This window comes from Gadus macrocephalus, chromosome 8 (genome assembly GCF_031168955.1).
Source record: "Gadus macrocephalus chromosome 8, ASM3116895v1".
Taxonomy (NCBI): domain Eukaryota; kingdom Metazoa; phylum Chordata; class Actinopteri; order Gadiformes; family Gadidae; genus Gadus; species Gadus macrocephalus.
The window spans coordinates 22,722,578-22,739,524 of NC_082389.1; the positions used below are offsets into that span (position 1 = coordinate 22,722,578).

The window sequence follows — 16,947 nt, forward strand, 5'->3', positions numbered from 1 at the left end:
ACATTTAAGTGACATTTAGTGAGATGGCCTAAAACGGAATACAAATGAATTATTCTAGGACATAGGCTTTCAGGATCAATTCAGAGGTTCAACTGTTCGGGATTCATTTTGCTTAGCCAGTGAAAGTGATCAGCTGTAGATTTCACACACTGTTAAAAATACTTCACTACAAGGCTATAAGTCCTCCAAATAATTCAGCAGAATTGCATTACTGCCACAAGCATAGGTAGCAGTCATTATGCGCTAAAATGGTCCCTGCCAGTGTTTTTCTATTCTGATGTTTGTGGATGAATCTTTCAGCTACAGCTTTGTTACATTTCCTTGCGATGGTTTGCTAGTTTAACTATACAGCAATACATCAAATTATGTAAGATGATGTGTCCGTTGCATGGCTGTCATGTGAGAGCCCGCGTATACGCATTTTAAAAACACCTGTAATCAGCGTGACTATGACTTTCCCAGCCGATCCAGGGGGGCTCTTCCCATAATTTATAGAACACTGGCCGGGACCATTTTAGAACACTGGCCGGGACCATTTTAGCGCATAATGACGGCTGTCTATATGCTTATGGCCGTAGGCCTAATGCAATTCTGCTGAATTATTTGGAGGACTTATAGCCTACTTGTAGTGAAGTATTTTTAACAGTGTGTGGAATCTACAGCTGATCACTTTCACTGGCTAAGCAAAATTAATCCCGAAAAGTGTGTGTGTGTGTGTGTGTGTGTGTGTGTGTTGTCATGTAGGCTATAGATATAGATTGATTGTCTTGGCTTGCTTGCATCCATGAAATATTGTAACGTCAAGTAGAAACACTTCCTTCAACAACTTGCTCTACACACACACACACACACACACGACTCTCTCCGACCACATGTCACAAGATCGGTCATACTGCATGCTCTCATTTGCAAATGCACTGATTGTGTGCCCGTCTCCGATATACCTGGCATTTATTCAGTTCATGTTCATGTTATGTAATGTTATGGCCTAGCTGGCTACTGCATATCGAGAACAATCTGGGGATGAGGACATCCCCGAATATTGTCGGGTATTTCGCACACTGCCATCTCAATATATAGCCTAACATATAACACATAACACACATACAAATATATCATTGTACTAGACACAAATGTATTTTCCACTAGCTAATGGTGGTCATTACATTGTAGTGAAACTAGTAAAGACAACACAGCTTTATGTTACAGCGAAACATGGAGGCACTGCAGCTCTGACAGCCTTCAAACTTAGTGGTCAAGCAAAGAAGAGGGAGGGGCTCGTTCTGCATACCTAATAGCCGGAGTGAATAACTAATAGCCGCGGCTATTAGTCATTCAAAACCGTACGGAAACCGTACGGAAACCGTACGGAATTCTTGCCAAACCATACGGAATCCGTATGGATTCCGTGCGGTTTTGCACTTTTACCGCGCCATTCTAGGGCCGGATTGTGGCCTTCTTGGCTTTCCATACTGACCCCCCCCCCCCAGGATCTCTTGAGGCACCCTGAACAATAATAACAATAAACCGCTCGGTTACTCTTTGTAAAAAAAGTTGTAACAAAACGGAAGGGTTTTAAAATGAATCTTCCCATCAAAGGTAAAGCCTTGTGTGCGGGCCAGAGAGAAATAACTGGGATATTATTATTATAATTATTATTATTCTGGAAATGGGATAGCTGACATGACTGATTAGCGCGTAAGTGCTGCGCTTCTGGAGAGCGACCATCAGAAACAAGGCTGAATCAATATTTGTAAACTGTAGATGTCGCATTAATTATTTCAATAGCGCTTGTACACATTGCCCCCCCCCCCCCCATACCCCCAGCCTGTCAGAAGTATGAACAGTAGTAGGCTACAGCCATTAAATGTCCATGTTTGTAAAACGCTGGGTACAATTTATGCAGAGTGTTGATTTCTCCCCCTGAAGGATAAGCCGATTGAAGAAGACTACACACAACCGCCGGTGCCCACAACCGCTGGCACTCAATTTAAACGGTTATTCTGCACACATCTCAAATTTCATGGCACCGTGATGAAGTTACCCAGATAGCAAAAGTATTTTGGGCCAAAACTGGCATGCCATTTTGGTAAAGCTTTGGAATGATGTACGGCCCAAATTTGGGCCAAATTAGGCGTGCCAAAAGAAAAACAAAAGGAGGCCAAAACCCAGCCAAAACCAATTTTGGAATACCAAAATGTAGCCAGAAGTATCCCAAAGAGTGGCCAAAATCCCCAGAACCTTGCCAAAAAGAAGCCACAACTGACCCAAAGTGATCCCTAACTGACCCAAAGTGATCCCATAACTGACCCAAAGTGGTACTAACACACACCTCATTAAATATTCATATTTTGCACCTCTCCTTTTTTTCAAATATTTTAAAAATCCCTTTAATTTCCTATGGAAAAAGGCTTTTTGCTCAATAGCTTCCGAGTTATGGGACCCAGACACCCCAGATCAATGCAGACCTGTCCTGCTATGTGGTACTAACAAGACACACCTCACCAAAAATTCATATTTTACACCTCCCTTTTTTTCAAATATTTTAAGAATCCCATTCATTTCCTATGGAAAACGGCTTTTTGCTCAATAGATTCCGAGGTATGGGACACAGACACCCCAGATCAATGCAGCCCTGTCCTGCTATGTGGTACTAACAAGACACACCTCACAAAAAAATCATATTTTGCACCTGGCTTTTTGCTTTTTGGGTTTGAGAAAGGAGCTATATAAATGTAAATTATTATTACGATTATTATTATTATTATTATTATTATTATTATTTACCTGTTGTGAACCAAATTGCCCCGTAAGGACATTTCAATTCAATAAAATTCACCTGGAGGGTCGGGTAACGCAAAAGTAACAAGTGACATAAGGCATTACTCCGCGCACGGTAGCAAAGTAAAGTAATGAAGTAACTTCCCCAACGCTGGTGACATACCAGTTAAACATACCAGTGTCCTACCAAATGACAAAGAATAAAAAGTTTGAGGAAGTCAAGAAAAGGCAATTGCTGTGTCTTTTATGTGGATGACAAGTTTGAGGACAATTGTGCCTTGTCCAAGTGCCAGGTTTGTTTTGAAATGAGATTTAAAAAAGAATAAAAGCTTAAAAGTTGTGTTTACATCAGAAAATGTGGAAAGCATTAATGGGGGGGGGGGGGGGCACACACACACACACACACACATTTCCATTTCATCTATTCTCTCTGGTAACAGCCATTTTTACCCTTACTTTTACCCTAGGCTATACCGTAATGATCAATGCCTGATTACCAAAATATTCTGTTGAGTGTATAAAACACACCAGCTGTGTTGATTGTGAATCGCTTTACACCTATACTGTGCATAGTCTCATTCATTGCCATGGATTGCAAGAAGGAAATATTAGAGATAGGTCTCAAGCTAAAATGAAATTTGCAAAAACTTCTTTGGGTGTGTTCACTTAATGAAATAGTCAATGAAAAACAGCAACAAAATGCTGAATGAAACAATACTTAGTTCCATTCCAATGCTCCTGCTGGTGCCCCTGGTGGAAGGTAAAGCAAAAATCTGTTTTCACATATCTGGAAGAAGGGTGTTATTTAAATATTGCAAATGAAATAGTAGGTGCAAAAGAGTACAATTAATTAATAAATTAACCAAAAAATACACATATACCAGAAAGGCTCTGCATTTTTCCATTGAAAATGAATCAAATTGAAGTGGGAAAACATATATTAAGGTGTGTTTGATTAGTATATCGTAGCAGAATACTTATGCATTGGTCTGGGGTATCTGGTTCCCATAACTCAGAAGCTATTGAGCAAAAAGCCGTTTTCCATAGGAAATTAATGGGATTCTTAAAAAAATAAAAAATAAATAGGATGTGCAAAATATGATTTTTTAATGAGGTGTGTCTTGTTAGTACCACGAAGCAGGACAGGTCTGCATTGGTCTGGGGTGTCTGGGTCCCATAACTCAGGAGCTATCGAGCAAATACTTCAATATTTAACGGAAATATGTTTATAATAAAAAAAAATCTTCAAGTGGGACATTTCCTTGAGGAAGACATGAAACCTGGGATCATATCAAGATTTAAAAAGGTTGCTAACGTAGAGTTGACCTAATTCTATGAACCTAACGTTATCAGTTCTAAAATGTCGGATAAGAAGTAAGATGAGATGAGAAGTTCCACTTCAGGCAATAGTAACTGTATAGTCAAACATCGAATGCTGATTGGAGAAAACTATTCAGGTTACTCTGCCTTATCTATTATTATGCAAGAAAGAGAGAGATTTGTTTGAGCCGCGGTCAGTGGCACCAAGGCACTGCAATTTACCTTGGTGCTCCTTCAAACTCTGAACGGGGACGCAGAGCAAACAGCGGACCCTAGAGGACGATCCGTGTTACTGATAAAACACCCACTTCAACCTGCCAGTGTTTCAGTCAAGAAGGTTTTTCTTGGTCAACACTTTTATACATATAGATATTTCAAGGGGAAATTTTGCATTTTTATCCAGTTCACTAGTGAAGATGTCCTGAAAAGTTCCAATATTATTTATTATTTATTTTAAACGAGGTGTTTTTTTTCATTCTCAAAATATCCAAAAGTGAACAAATTACTAAACAAGTGTTTAAACACTCGCGCATCTTGACTATGCCATCTAGCTTGGCTCCGACAGTCTCTCAATATCCAATCCAATCCACTCAGAGCCTCGGACAGCTTCCTGCCAGCCAGGGTCACCTGCTCTTCAATTCAATTGAAGGGATTAGAGTCGACGCGGGGTCAGAGAGGGAGAGGGAGGAAAAACACATAGTGGCCGATTATAGCACAGCCATCATAAAACTGACTTGAATATGTGTCTGTCCCTGTAAAGGTATGGTTACATTGCACGTACACAAGTACTGTTGCCAGTGCGGGCTACAGCAAGCTGAGGCTGTGGAATAAATGGAAGGGGTTTGTTTGGTACAACGTCAGCATACAACTGAACGACGAGGGCTGGCTGAGAAGCTGTGGGTGTTTTTATTCCAGAACCACAAGACAAGTGCATTGATGTGCTGCAGAAGTGCCTCCCCTCACCTCCGCGGGGTCGGAGGCCCTAGGGATGCTCAGGAGACCTAGGGCCTCTCCTCACCACCCCTAGTGCTCAGGGGCCCGGCCTAAAGGCCGCTGTCTGCACTGCCCTCCGCACACTCCACGGTCCTAGGCTCGGTGAGGTGGCTGTAGGACAAATAGGTCATTATCTAGGAAAAATAAAGAAAGCAAACATCAATAATAATAATTTCTGTATGGATGTGTGTACAGGAAACTATTTATGAACACTTTTTTTATGCACGATAATGTAGGGGGTAATTATTTTAATTTGGCATAGTTTGGGATATGATTGTGTGTGAATATATTAAGTTGGGGTAATACCAAGGGAGGGAATAGACAGCAGGTGGGTTTGGCTGTCTCCGTCTCCTGCATGCTAACCCTGCAGCTGTAATACAAGGTGGACACTGCTTGCTGAAGGCGTGGTACTCACTGTGATTAAAGTCAGGAGAGCTAGCATCATGCCGAGCATAACGTACAAGTTGTTTGTAAGGCCTCCCGCCCACAGAGGCCCGAGGATGGTGGCCAGACCCCCCACGGACCGACGCACACCTTGACTAAACCCTGGAGCATGGAGGGGCAAGGGGATGTTTGGTAACTTATTCAAAGTTTGCAAAGTACTTATTTATTTGCACTTTTATTTGAAATTCAAGTAACAAATATTTTAACCTCCCAATAACACAACATATATATCTTGAATAATTCATTTTTGGGGGAAGATGGTTTTGGTCTAATGGAGGAATTTCAGTCAAAGATCTTTTTATGAGATTCCTTCTTTGAAATAGTAATGCTTCATTAGTACTTTTAAGGAGCGTATATTTCAATGATCATAAACCCAAAGAAAAAATATAACCGCAAGCAGTGATTAACGGGGTCCGAGCAAAATGAAAAGTCAAGAACACACTAATGGAAGATACATAAATATGACATATAATTATGAAGGAAAGATGTTGATGTTCGCCTTAATGCCATACTGTGCCTCGACTTTCAGGTGACTGGGCTGCAGAGCAATGGCCGGATGTCATGTTCAGCATAATTGTCTAATCGGGATTCATCTCTCAAACTAAGGATCACAAGTACAAGGCATTATCCCATTGAGCCACTGACAAACCTGAAATGTAGCCTCATTCACATGGTGAAAATGTCTATTGATAAGCACACAACATCCAGGAAACTCCAAGCAAACATTTCTCAAATTAATTAAGGGCTTTCTTAAAAGCAAATACCTGAAAAATCTTTGAAATTCTGGGGAAATTACACATTTGATGTCAAGAACACGTACGTCCACACCAGAAGCGAATTGAGCGACCAAATCGCCGGAAGTCATTCACTTTCTATGGGCAAGAGCGACCAAAGCGACCAAAGCGACCAACGCTACCAGTGGCCAAAGTTGAGCGACCAGAGCGTCAAAAAAAAGTTGAAAACGTTTTAACTTTATGTAAATGACTATGACGCGCTTCAGCGGCCAAACACTGACAGCCAATCGGAATGTATAGACGCTCTTCGCTTGCGTGGATCCGAGGGAACACCGGCAGGCACTTTGGTTCGAATCGTACCAACCTTTATTCACTCACTGAACAAAATGTCGGCTGAAGTATTAATCGCGGCTGTAACTGGGCACCCGGTGTTGTACGACCCAACCCTTTTTCAGTTCAGAGATTGAAACGCCATAGTGGTTTGGATACCAAGTGATGATAAGCGGGAGTATTTATACATCTAGAACGTTCGTATTTAAGCGGGAATCATTTTCATTTGCTCTCCATGCCACCAATCTGACCAACAAATCGTGTGTAGCATGCTTTAAACAAAACCAAAAAAGTTTTTGAAATCGTCACATAAACAAACTAATCGACAAGACGAGGGATAAATGACAAGGGATATATCTCTTGTCTTTTATCCCTCTATTCCCCACTATTCACGGAGCCTGAGGTGAATAATTGTTAATTAAATAGTCTAGATAGATATATAGCCTAGTCAAGTCTTTATTTATACCAAACGACACAAATCGTCAGGAATCCATTTAGGTGGTTCGGCCCACACAGGACAGTAGCCTACAAGACCACACAGAACAAGTCTGACTGGACATACACACAATACATCACATTAAAACTAGACACGCGTTGATAGATAGATAGACAGATAGGCCTAGAATAGATATAGATATGTTCCATTATTTGCCTTGCGGAGCCAACCAGTCCTGTGCACGTATGCAAATTAGCCATGTGCGCCAATGTCTATTTGTTTTGAGTGCGACGAATGAGTGCAGATCATGATTTGCAGATGCAGATCAGTGAAACATATTTTAACTAGCCTACTACAGCACGCAGGGTTTTTTGTTCTCGGTTGTAATTAGCCTACATTTTAGGAGTTTTTTTATATTGGGGGGAATCACTGTCCTACTTGTTGTCGAAGCACTTTATCCAACAAGCAAAACCGTCTCGGCAATATGGCCAAAGTGTATGGGAGAGTTCACTCTTTGATATGGCTGTCTGTACTAAAAGCATACGGCTCCTTTAAATGCGTCTGCAAAATTTAATTGTACATCATGAGCGACCAAAGCGACCAAAGCGAACAGAAATATTCGCAGCGAAACTTTGTGAGCGACCAAAGCGTCTTTGACGCTTTGGTCGCTCCTGGTGTGGACGTACGGTTACACTACAGAAGAAATATTAATATGACAGAGTTCATTATGAAGGGTTAACAAAGAAGTTCCCCTTAACGCCATAGTATTTCATGGCAGTCAGATTCTTGGAAACTAATGAGCTGGAATGTTGACTGCCTAATGAATTTCAGGTGCTGTTCAATGTTGTGTTTCTTAAATGAGGGGCAATGACAGAATGTCATGCTCAGCTTGTTCATAATGCTCTAATCAGGATTCGAACACTCAACCTAAGATCACCAGTACACGGCAATATCCCATTGAGCCACTGACATTCCTGAACTGCATGAAGCCTCATTCACAGTGTTGAAATGTCTATTGATAATCACACAAAATCAAGAAAACGCCAAGCACACATTTCACAAGAGATTTAAGGGCTTTCTTAAAAGAGTAGGGATCAGAAAATTTGTACTGTTAATGGTATCCACCTAATGATAGCCGTATGGTAGTTATACAATAACAAAATATTCATATAGGCAAAATGGGTTGAGACTTTGGACGTTTGGCTTTTCTATGAAATTGTGGGAAAAATAAACATTTTTGGAGCAGAAGAACAGGGTGAAAAAGATGCATCTGATTTTAGAGATTAATATGATGAAAGAATTTTGAGTCCAGGTCAATCTCGAAAGGAGAAATTAGGCTAGTTCATCATTTTTTTAAATAGCGCCACCTTTGGATGATGTACCAAAATGTGGGTTTATTAGTAGTGGGGGGTAATGGTATCCACTTAATAATAGTCGTATGAACAAAATGGTCATATAAGAAAAATGGGCTACCTGCTGCAACTTTTTTGGCCATTATTTCTCAAATGGAACTAAGTAAAACAAATTCTGTTCGATGATCCTTGTGGGGCTGGGTCTAAAGATTTTATGTGGTGATTTTGGTGAATTTTTGATTATTTTTGTAGCCTGTGAATCTTTTTATCATGTTTAGCTTTAATATGAAATTGTGGGAAAAGTATACATATTTAGTGCATAAGACCACGATTTAATAAATGCGTCTGATTCTAGAGATTAATATTCTGAAAGAATTTTGAGTCCAGGTCATTGTGGTGAGGAGAAATAAGCCTAATTCATGATTTTTTTACAATAGCGCCACCTTTGGGTGCAGTATCACAAATTTGGGTTTATGGGTAGAGGGTGTTATTGGTAACCATACCTGAACATTTCAAGAGTTTTCGACTTACGGTATAGGCTGCAGTATGACTTTTACAGAATTTGAGAAAAAAAAAACACATTACAGAAACAATAGGGGCCAAGCAGCTTCGCTGCTCGGACCCCTAATAACTGGATGCCCAAACTCCAAACTTAGTTAGTTCGTTTATGTAGATCTTTTGTCTCATTAGCTGTCAGGCCTCTAGGAACACCTATGGTGCTGTGTGTGAGCGCGGGCTGAAGGCTAAGGCAGGGCGCACTGCGTGTATGAAGTTAAAGCCGCACCTTGTGTTTTTTCAGCGGTGACTTTGGAGAAGAGGGACACCTGAGACACGGCCACGAAAGGAAGCCCCAGCAACTGCAGGAACACGCCGATGATGAATGCTGTCAGCTCCCACTCGTACCCGCCTGCCGGAGAGCCACCGTGTGTCAATGAGGAGCTCAGTGCTGTCCGTCAGGCCCTTGTTGGTCTGTCTGTTTGTCCGTCTGTTTGTTGGCTAGTTGTGATGCATAGCATAACAGCGCAAAACTTCTTCGGTTTTAACAAAGTGTCCATTTAGTTTTTTTTATGAAAGGCCTTCCGAGCATCAGCTCATGTTGACGTATTGGCCCGCCTCCCAAAGCCTAATGATGTCATTTATAAGACAAACATAGCACGTAACACAAGCACACAAACACTTATACACACACGTATACACCCTCACACACACCTGCACAGGCTCACACAAACAAATCAATTTGTGATTCCACTCTAGGCGTGTTTCTTTCTTTCTGCACGGTATATAACTGTTTCCCCCCTTGTGAAGCAGATTAGTCGGCCATCTGTGTGGTCCTCCTCACCTCGCAGGTCGGTGAGAAAGATGAGGCACCAGACGCAGGCCACGCCACAGATCGCCAGGCCGACGGCCAGCACCACGCGGTCCGCCACGCGGCTGCTCAGCCAGCGGACCAGGAGGAAGCCCAGGATCACCTCCACGCCGCACGCACCGTACATCAGACTGTTGCCCAGCTCCGTGAAGCCAAAGTACCGCTGTGTCATCGGGGTCACCATTGTCTGGGGCCGTTTGGAGACGGTTAATGTTAATTGATATTATTGCTTCCACAAAAAGTAGCAACTGTTGGATTGTGCGTTTGGATAACTGGGGCCATTGCTTGCACGATGGCCGCCGGCTACTTGGTGGAATACCGCGATTGACTAATCAGAATTGAGTATTCAACAAAAGCATTAATATGCTGTACATATTCCTCATACCATGAGGACAGCAGACTCATGACTCCCTCAATAGAGAAGGTATTATGGGAAACATGCTTTATTGTGATAGTTAAATGATTAACATGATTGTTCTGCCTGGTATCCTCACAGTGACCACATGCCAAAACACAATTCCAACTCTCTCGCTATTATTAACCAACTGATGCAGGTACACTTTTGGCCTTTGAGGAACCCCCCCCCCCCCAATGCTGTTCATTGGTGAGCATGGCATGTGTGTGTGTGGGTAATGTTGAAGTCAACTGCAGAATGCATGCGTATGTGTGTTTGTCCTTCTTCACCTCCAGTGCGGTTTGGTTGAACAGCGTAATGAACTGAGCCGTGAGCAGAACCACCACCTCCTCTCGCAGGAACTCTGCAGCGCCAGGGGGGAGAGGGTGGTGGAGGGTAGAGGGTGGTAGAGGGTAGAGGGAGGTGGTGGTGGTGGAGTCAGAGAGTCAAGAGAGAATAGAACAATTTGAGAACAGGGTTAAGAGTAGAGAGGAAGAGGGAGAGGACCTGGACAACATCCACGCAGCACACGTTAAGCACATCGTAAGGGGAGGAGGACTTCATTGAAGTAAAATTACCTTTGCGGCTCAGAGACTGGGGAGGGGGGTGGGGGGGAGGGGGGGGTCTATGAACAACGGCCATAGGGAATCTCTGTCTTTAACTGTTGTTCCATCTCTCTCTATCACTTACTGCCTTGCACACAAACGCTCTTGGATACAGGTAATTAAACTAGGAAGCTGACGGGGAGTGGGGGAGGGCTTGGGGCTGATGGAACATAAATTGCAGCTTGTAGTAAATCGATGGCGGCATACGTTGGCTGCCTGTAACCCATGTGTGATCATGACACCAATTGGATTGGACACCTGACAGCATGGATACATATTCTGACACACAGCAGACACATCCAAGCAGAGGCCGTCAATGCACATTGAATGGGATCTGACGTCCGCCAGAGAATTGCACACACAGAGCTGGGGAATCAGTGCTGTTGAATGTGTGTGTGTGTGTGCGTGTGCGTGTGCGTGTGCGTGTGAGTGTGTGTGTGTGTGTGTGTGTGTGTGTGTGTGTGCGCATGCCTGCAGAGAGATCAATACAGCAGATACAAAACATGAGCATTGGCATAGACAACGCCGCCTGGCAGATCTCCACAGATGATCGACCGACCCCCGCCCATCCCCCCCCCCCCCCCCCCCCTCACCGCTGCCGGCGCCCGGGCTGGTGGGGGGATCTGGGTCGTGGTCCTTGGAGGGGCAGCGGACAGGCTGGGGCCGGTAGTCCGAGTGGACGGCGAGGTAGCGGTGCACAGAATCCTCCTCGGCGGCCACCAGGGGCAACTCCTCCTCGTTCATCTCCAACAGCACCACCTCCTCCTGTAATGGACCCCCCTCCGCTGAGTCTGCAGATGGTACGTCCCAGTAGAAGGCAAGCACCACGAACTGGAGCAGAGTCCACAGCACACACATGAAGATCTGAGAGGGGTGTGGAGAGAGAGAGAGAGAGAGAGAGAGAGAGAGAGAGAGAGAGGGAAGGAAAAGGGAGGGGGGATGGAGGGAGGGAGGGAGGGAGGGATAAGGAAAGAGACAGAAAGGAAGGCAGGGAGGAGGAGAGAGGGGGGAACAGGAAAGGAACTTTATTCCCATTCACACAGTTCTATTCTGAAAACCAAAGCGTTTGTTTGGTTCATAGGGTCCGCAGGATTCCTTCATGGAAGGAACACCCTGGTTGGCCTCGGGTCATCATGGAGTGTTGTACGGGCAGTCAGAACTTGGCAGACAAACACACAGGAACTAGTTTGTATGTGTAGATGAGAGACTATGTTGTGTCATGCACTTTTACAAGAGGGGCCGGTGAAAAAGCGATGGATAATAAGTGGTTATTGGCTGAAGAAACAGCGAAAGGGGGCGGCGACCTCTACTTATTTGGCAGGAAACAAAAGACGGCTGCTGTGAGAGGAACCACCACGTGTCATCAGGAGTCCTAGCACCAACGGCCAGCGTATTGATAGGCTCAGCCAATTGATAGGCTCAGCGTATTGATTATCAGGTGACTCGGTTACCCCGGGAGAGGTGTACTTGTCCACAACAAACGGGCCCAGCTTGAAGTCACACAGTCGTAGGAACATGTTGAACGCCGGGCCTGTGAAGACAGACCGAGAGAGAGAGAGAGAGAGAGAGAGAGAGAGAGAGAGAGAGAGAGAGAGAGAGAGAGAGAGAACACACATGTGAGGGAGACACAGAGAAATAGAGCGAGCGAGCGAGAGAGAGAGAGAGAGAGAGAGAGAGAGAACACACATGTGAGGGAGACAGAGAAATAGAGAGGGCGAGCGAGAGAGAGAGAGAGAGTACACGCGTGTGAGGGAGACACAGAGAGAGAGAAAGAGAGAGAGAGAGAGAGAGAACACACATGTGAGGGAGAGAGAGAGAGGGAGAGAGAGAGAGAGAACAGACATGTGAGGATGACACAGGGAGAGAGAGAAAGAGAGATTATTGATACATCACACATAAGTGTCTATGTGACTAGTTTGAGAGAGAGAAAGAGAGAGCTAGAGAACATACATGAGCTGGAGATAGAAAGAGAGAGGTTGTTGGACACTATATCATAACTTAACTACAGTTCACTGGCCGTGGTGCTGCTGGTTTATAACACTGAATCTCTTAAGGTCAATTTAACACAGATGAGAGTCTGGCCGTCAAGCAGAAAGAAAGAAAGAGAGAGAGCGAGCGAGCGAGCGAGCGAGCGAGCGAGCGAGCGAGCGAGAGAGAGAGAGAGAGAGAGAGAGAGAGAGAGAGAGAGAGAGAGAGAGACGTGAGTGAGCTCTGATATCACGATACACTGAACAGAGAGAGGGAGGAGGGAGGGGGAACGTGAGACCATTCTATTGCCATGGCAATGACTGACCAATTAGTAGACCGGCCTGGCGAAAGGCCATGATGGCGGCAAAGACACTGGCACGCTCGTCTGCTTGCGTGCAACGCGTTATGAATCCAAAGATGGAGGACCCGGCCCCCGCACCCACACCTGCAATACACATACAAACACAATAATCAGTAGGTTTCATTTGTGTGTGTAATTGTGTGTGTGTGTGTGTGTGTGTGTGTGTGTGTGTGTGTGTGTGTGTGTGTGTGTGTGTGTGTGTGTGCATGCACGTTTGTGTAGCGATAAAAGAATGAGCGTGTTCACCTGCTACAAGCCGACTACATAACAACAACCATTTTGAATATCCCAGGAAATACATGAAGTTACCTGAGGAGACAAGAGAAGGGATTAAAAAAGGATCACCGCATGACTTTAATGGTGTGGTGAGTGGGGTTAGGGTTAGGGTTAGGGTTAGGGTCAGGACCATGATGATTAACTTTATACAACACATCTGTCACAATAAGAACGACAATAAATCTCTCCATTTTCCTCCCTCCCTCCATCTCTCCCCTCTTTCTCTTTCTTTCACACTCTCTCCCAACATTACGTGTGATGGTGGATCATAACTGAGTCAGACTCTCTCACCGGCGATCTCGAAGAGGTTGGAGAAGAGGATGATGTGTTTTGTGGCTCTGCTGCGGTCCGACCACAGGCCAAACAGCGGCCCCGTCAGCAGCCCGCTCAGGCTGAACGCTGATAGGCCCAGACCCAGGAAGTAGGGCGGGGCTTCCAGGATCTGGAGGTAACGCCATATTGTAGGCAGAATGACCGCTAGAAGGAATGGAGAGCTAAATAAAGAGCTGGGGTGGATAGGGTCATGGACTAGAAGGAGGTGGTGTAATGGACTAGGGGGCTGAGGAGAGAGGGAGGAGGAGAGGGGAGGAGGAGAGGGGGAGAAGGAGGGAGAAGAGAGGGGAGGATGGGAGACAAAGAGGAGAGATGTGGAGAGAGTGAGGAGAGAGGGTGGAGAAGAGAGGGAGGAGGAGAGAGGGAGGAGAGCGGAAGGGTGAGGCTATGCCCCATTTGCTTTCATCATAATCTGATTCAATTATCCAGATGGTGCAGCCATGAATGTGTGTGTGTGTGTGTGTGTGTGTGTGTGTGTGTGTGTGTGTGTGTGTGTGTGTGTGTGTGTGTGTGTGTGTGTGTGTGTGTGACTACCATCTCCACAAGTTATACCAGTTCAATCATTGAAATGTCAGGCCCAAGTTTTATCGTTCGCTCTACTACTTTGAGCTACAAAGATTTCGAATCAGACAAACAAAGCTAAACTCACCGTACTCGATGCCGCTGAGCAGGAATATCAGTCCGATGGTTAAGAACGTGATCCTCCTCTTCTGGTGTTTATCCATGATGTTGAAAGACTTTCTCTCCTTTTAATCACCAGCTTCTGACTCCACATGTCCCTCGTGGAGGAGGGGAGGAAGGGGAACGGAAATGGAAGACAGTGTGACTCCACTTAGAACAGCATCTCTGAGGAGACTCTCCTTCGTAATCTCCAGAAGAAAAGTAGAATCAAACTACAGGCTTCTTATCTGAAGAATAAAGCTCAGAGAAACAAATGAGGCAGTGAATTCAACTCAGAACAGAATTATATAATCTATGAGAATAGTCTACTTCATGTGGAGGAACGTCAGCGAGCCGCACCACAGTGCTCTGGGAGCTGCAGTGTGTCAGGTAACAAGAGGAAGGTGAGGGAAGATAATCTGCTTTATGCATTTTTTATTAACATTTACTCCAATTTCACATCAAGAGTTGTTTCTCAGCAGACACTTACAGGAGGTGAGCAAAGGGTGTCATCCACCAAAGTTACACTGCTATCGCTGCCATTATCTTTTAATTCAAAAAGTCCTTTGTATATAGTTTATAATTATCTGTACGCACCTGCGATTTACTTTAGTGACAATTGCATCGCTAAAAGTGTCAATAAAGAAAATTCAACATTCTGGTTGCCAGACAACCAGCTTATTCCTGAGCCACTTCTTTTGTATTGTGTGTAACTATGCTCTCTTCAGATGTATTTCATAGGGTTTTCTGTCAAAGGTTGCCACTTCTACAGATGTTAATATATCTCAGAGCCCTTAACCGATCACCGCTGCTCCACTTCAGAGATGTAAAACAACAATTGAACTGGGTCACAATTGGATCGCCCAGCTCTCAATTCTCACTTGTACAAATGTGAACGTCACTGAAAATGTGAACATTTGCATAAGATATTCTCAGGGTTGTATGGCAACATTGGGTTTTGGCGCCGGGGGGACGACACTTGTTTGTTTAGTGTTCTGTTTGTTGTTATTCTGGAGTTGGAGCTGAGCTTTGTGATGTTTCTTTGTTTTTGATTCTGCTCTTACCGATTCTGGTGTGTAATGAACTGTGAGGAGTAGCTGCTTAAGACAGATTGTTAGGAAACTCATACGTAAATTAGGCTTGATTCTGCAACCATCCATCTTCACAAGCTCCCTTCAAAATAACTAAAATTTAGAGCTGCCAGCACTTTCCACTTTCTGGGGTTGCTCGGTGTGTTTTAAATAGTTCTGCAAAGTTCTGCCTTGGGAATAGAGCATGTTTCCGGTGCCTTCACCAGTTCCCAGTTCCTCTTCATAAGGAAGCAGGTGATCAGTGAGGGTGTGGCACGGTCTCAGTTATAAATATGGAATATGTTTGTGGCATTGAAGGTACGTTTCTTGTTTGCGAGTGTGTGTGCGTGTGCCTGTGTGTGCATATGTGTGTGTCTCGCACAGGCAGTCATGATATTCCATAAACAGGCTGGATGTAGCACACATTCCTGAAGGACAATATAGTTATAGTTTTTATGGTGGGTGGGAGGGACAGGGGTGTGTGTTGTGTGGGGTGGGCTGATGGGTTCTCCAGTCTACGTGTGTGTGTATCTGTGGGGGGGGGGGGGCAGGTGTGTTCTCTAGTCTAAATGGATTTGAGTGGATTTGTGATGCAGACATAATGTTTTCATATATTTAGTGGACACAACAATTGTGTGCTTTTGAGTATTATGCCGTGAAATGCTAAAACCTTTCTTTATCAAAACGAGTGCTAGGGACAAATGAAAGTTGTTCTGTTCAACTGATGATCTGGGGGCCAGCGGGGGATAACATCACCTCTGACAGCTAACTAAATGAGGATGAACGCTCAAGTAGTAGCCTCTGGCTGCCAACAGCTTCCTAAAGCCCTCCTACACAAAAAGTCTAAAGGACAGCAGCAGAAAAAAGGAGACAACAGCATACTTACTCAGAGCTGTCAGGCCCGAACAGAAACAAGAAATAATGACTGTGGAAAGTTGCTGCCATTCAATGTACCGCCATTTCCAAACTAAGCACAAGGCATTCTGGAATCAATAACATCGGGAGAAAGACACGGAGGACTACATTACATTTTCAAAACAAAACAACAAAAAAGTTAAATCTGGGGTAGAGGAACTTCAGCATTTTGGGAAAAAGGCAAAGAGAATGCGTATCCTTCGAATGCTGTCCTTCGGAAAACAGATACCAGTTCAGATGGATGGAGGGAGGCTGAGGCAGGTGATGGATCACCATCCATGATCATGTTAGGATTCTAATAACGCTGGACCATGGTATGGAACGAGGAAAACCCTTCAAAAGACAAATGTTATCAACACCAGCTACCTGTCTGCTATTATATTACAAACAAAGACATCACAACAGTTGCAATACTAGATGTGCGACAGGGCCGCTCAGTGGCTTCCCTTTCATTGCCATTAGCAACCAAACAACTTCCTCCCCTTCATTGAATGAGAGAAGACCACTGCAGCCTCTACTTTCAGAACACACAGCACAGCCAGCAGGCCACTGCACCACTGGTTTCTCTCTCGGGCGCTCTCTCCCTGATCCTGCTGATGGAGTCTCTGT

General features: G+C 44.4%; 1 protein-coding gene across 2 annotated transcripts in view; it reads right to left on the reverse strand.

Moving 5' to 3' along the window:
* The window catches only part of LOC132463634 (major facilitator superfamily domain-containing protein 8-like), a 58,769-nt gene extending 44,127 nt beyond the window's left edge, over positions 1 to 14,642 (reverse strand). Inside the window, exons 1-11 of one of the 2 annotated variants that reach the window (XM_060059934.1) lie at positions 14,343 to 14,642; positions 13,652 to 13,837; positions 13,331 to 13,393; positions 13,049 to 13,168; positions 12,207 to 12,286; positions 11,349 to 11,619; positions 10,441 to 10,514; positions 9,730 to 9,943; positions 9,175 to 9,297; positions 5,510 to 5,640; positions 4,985 to 5,228 (exon numbers count right to left, since the gene is read on the reverse strand). In XM_060059934.1, the coding sequence (XP_059915917.1) occupies positions 5,145 to 5,228; positions 5,510 to 5,640; positions 9,175 to 9,297; positions 9,730 to 9,943; positions 10,441 to 10,514; positions 11,349 to 11,619; positions 12,207 to 12,286; positions 13,049 to 13,168; positions 13,331 to 13,393; positions 13,652 to 13,837; positions 14,343 to 14,418 (1,422 nt within the window). In that variant the 5' untranslated portion in view covers positions 14,419 to 14,642 and the 3' untranslated portion in view covers positions 4,985 to 5,144. Of the gene's footprint in view, positions 1 to 4,984; positions 5,229 to 5,509; positions 5,641 to 9,174; positions 9,298 to 9,729; positions 9,944 to 10,440; positions 10,515 to 11,348; positions 11,620 to 12,206; positions 12,287 to 13,048; positions 13,169 to 13,330; positions 13,394 to 13,651; positions 13,838 to 14,342 lie in introns of those variants that run through there. The other variant, XM_060059935.1, reaches the window with a different exon arrangement.
* Positions 14,643 to 16,947: the final 2,305 nt, after the last annotated feature.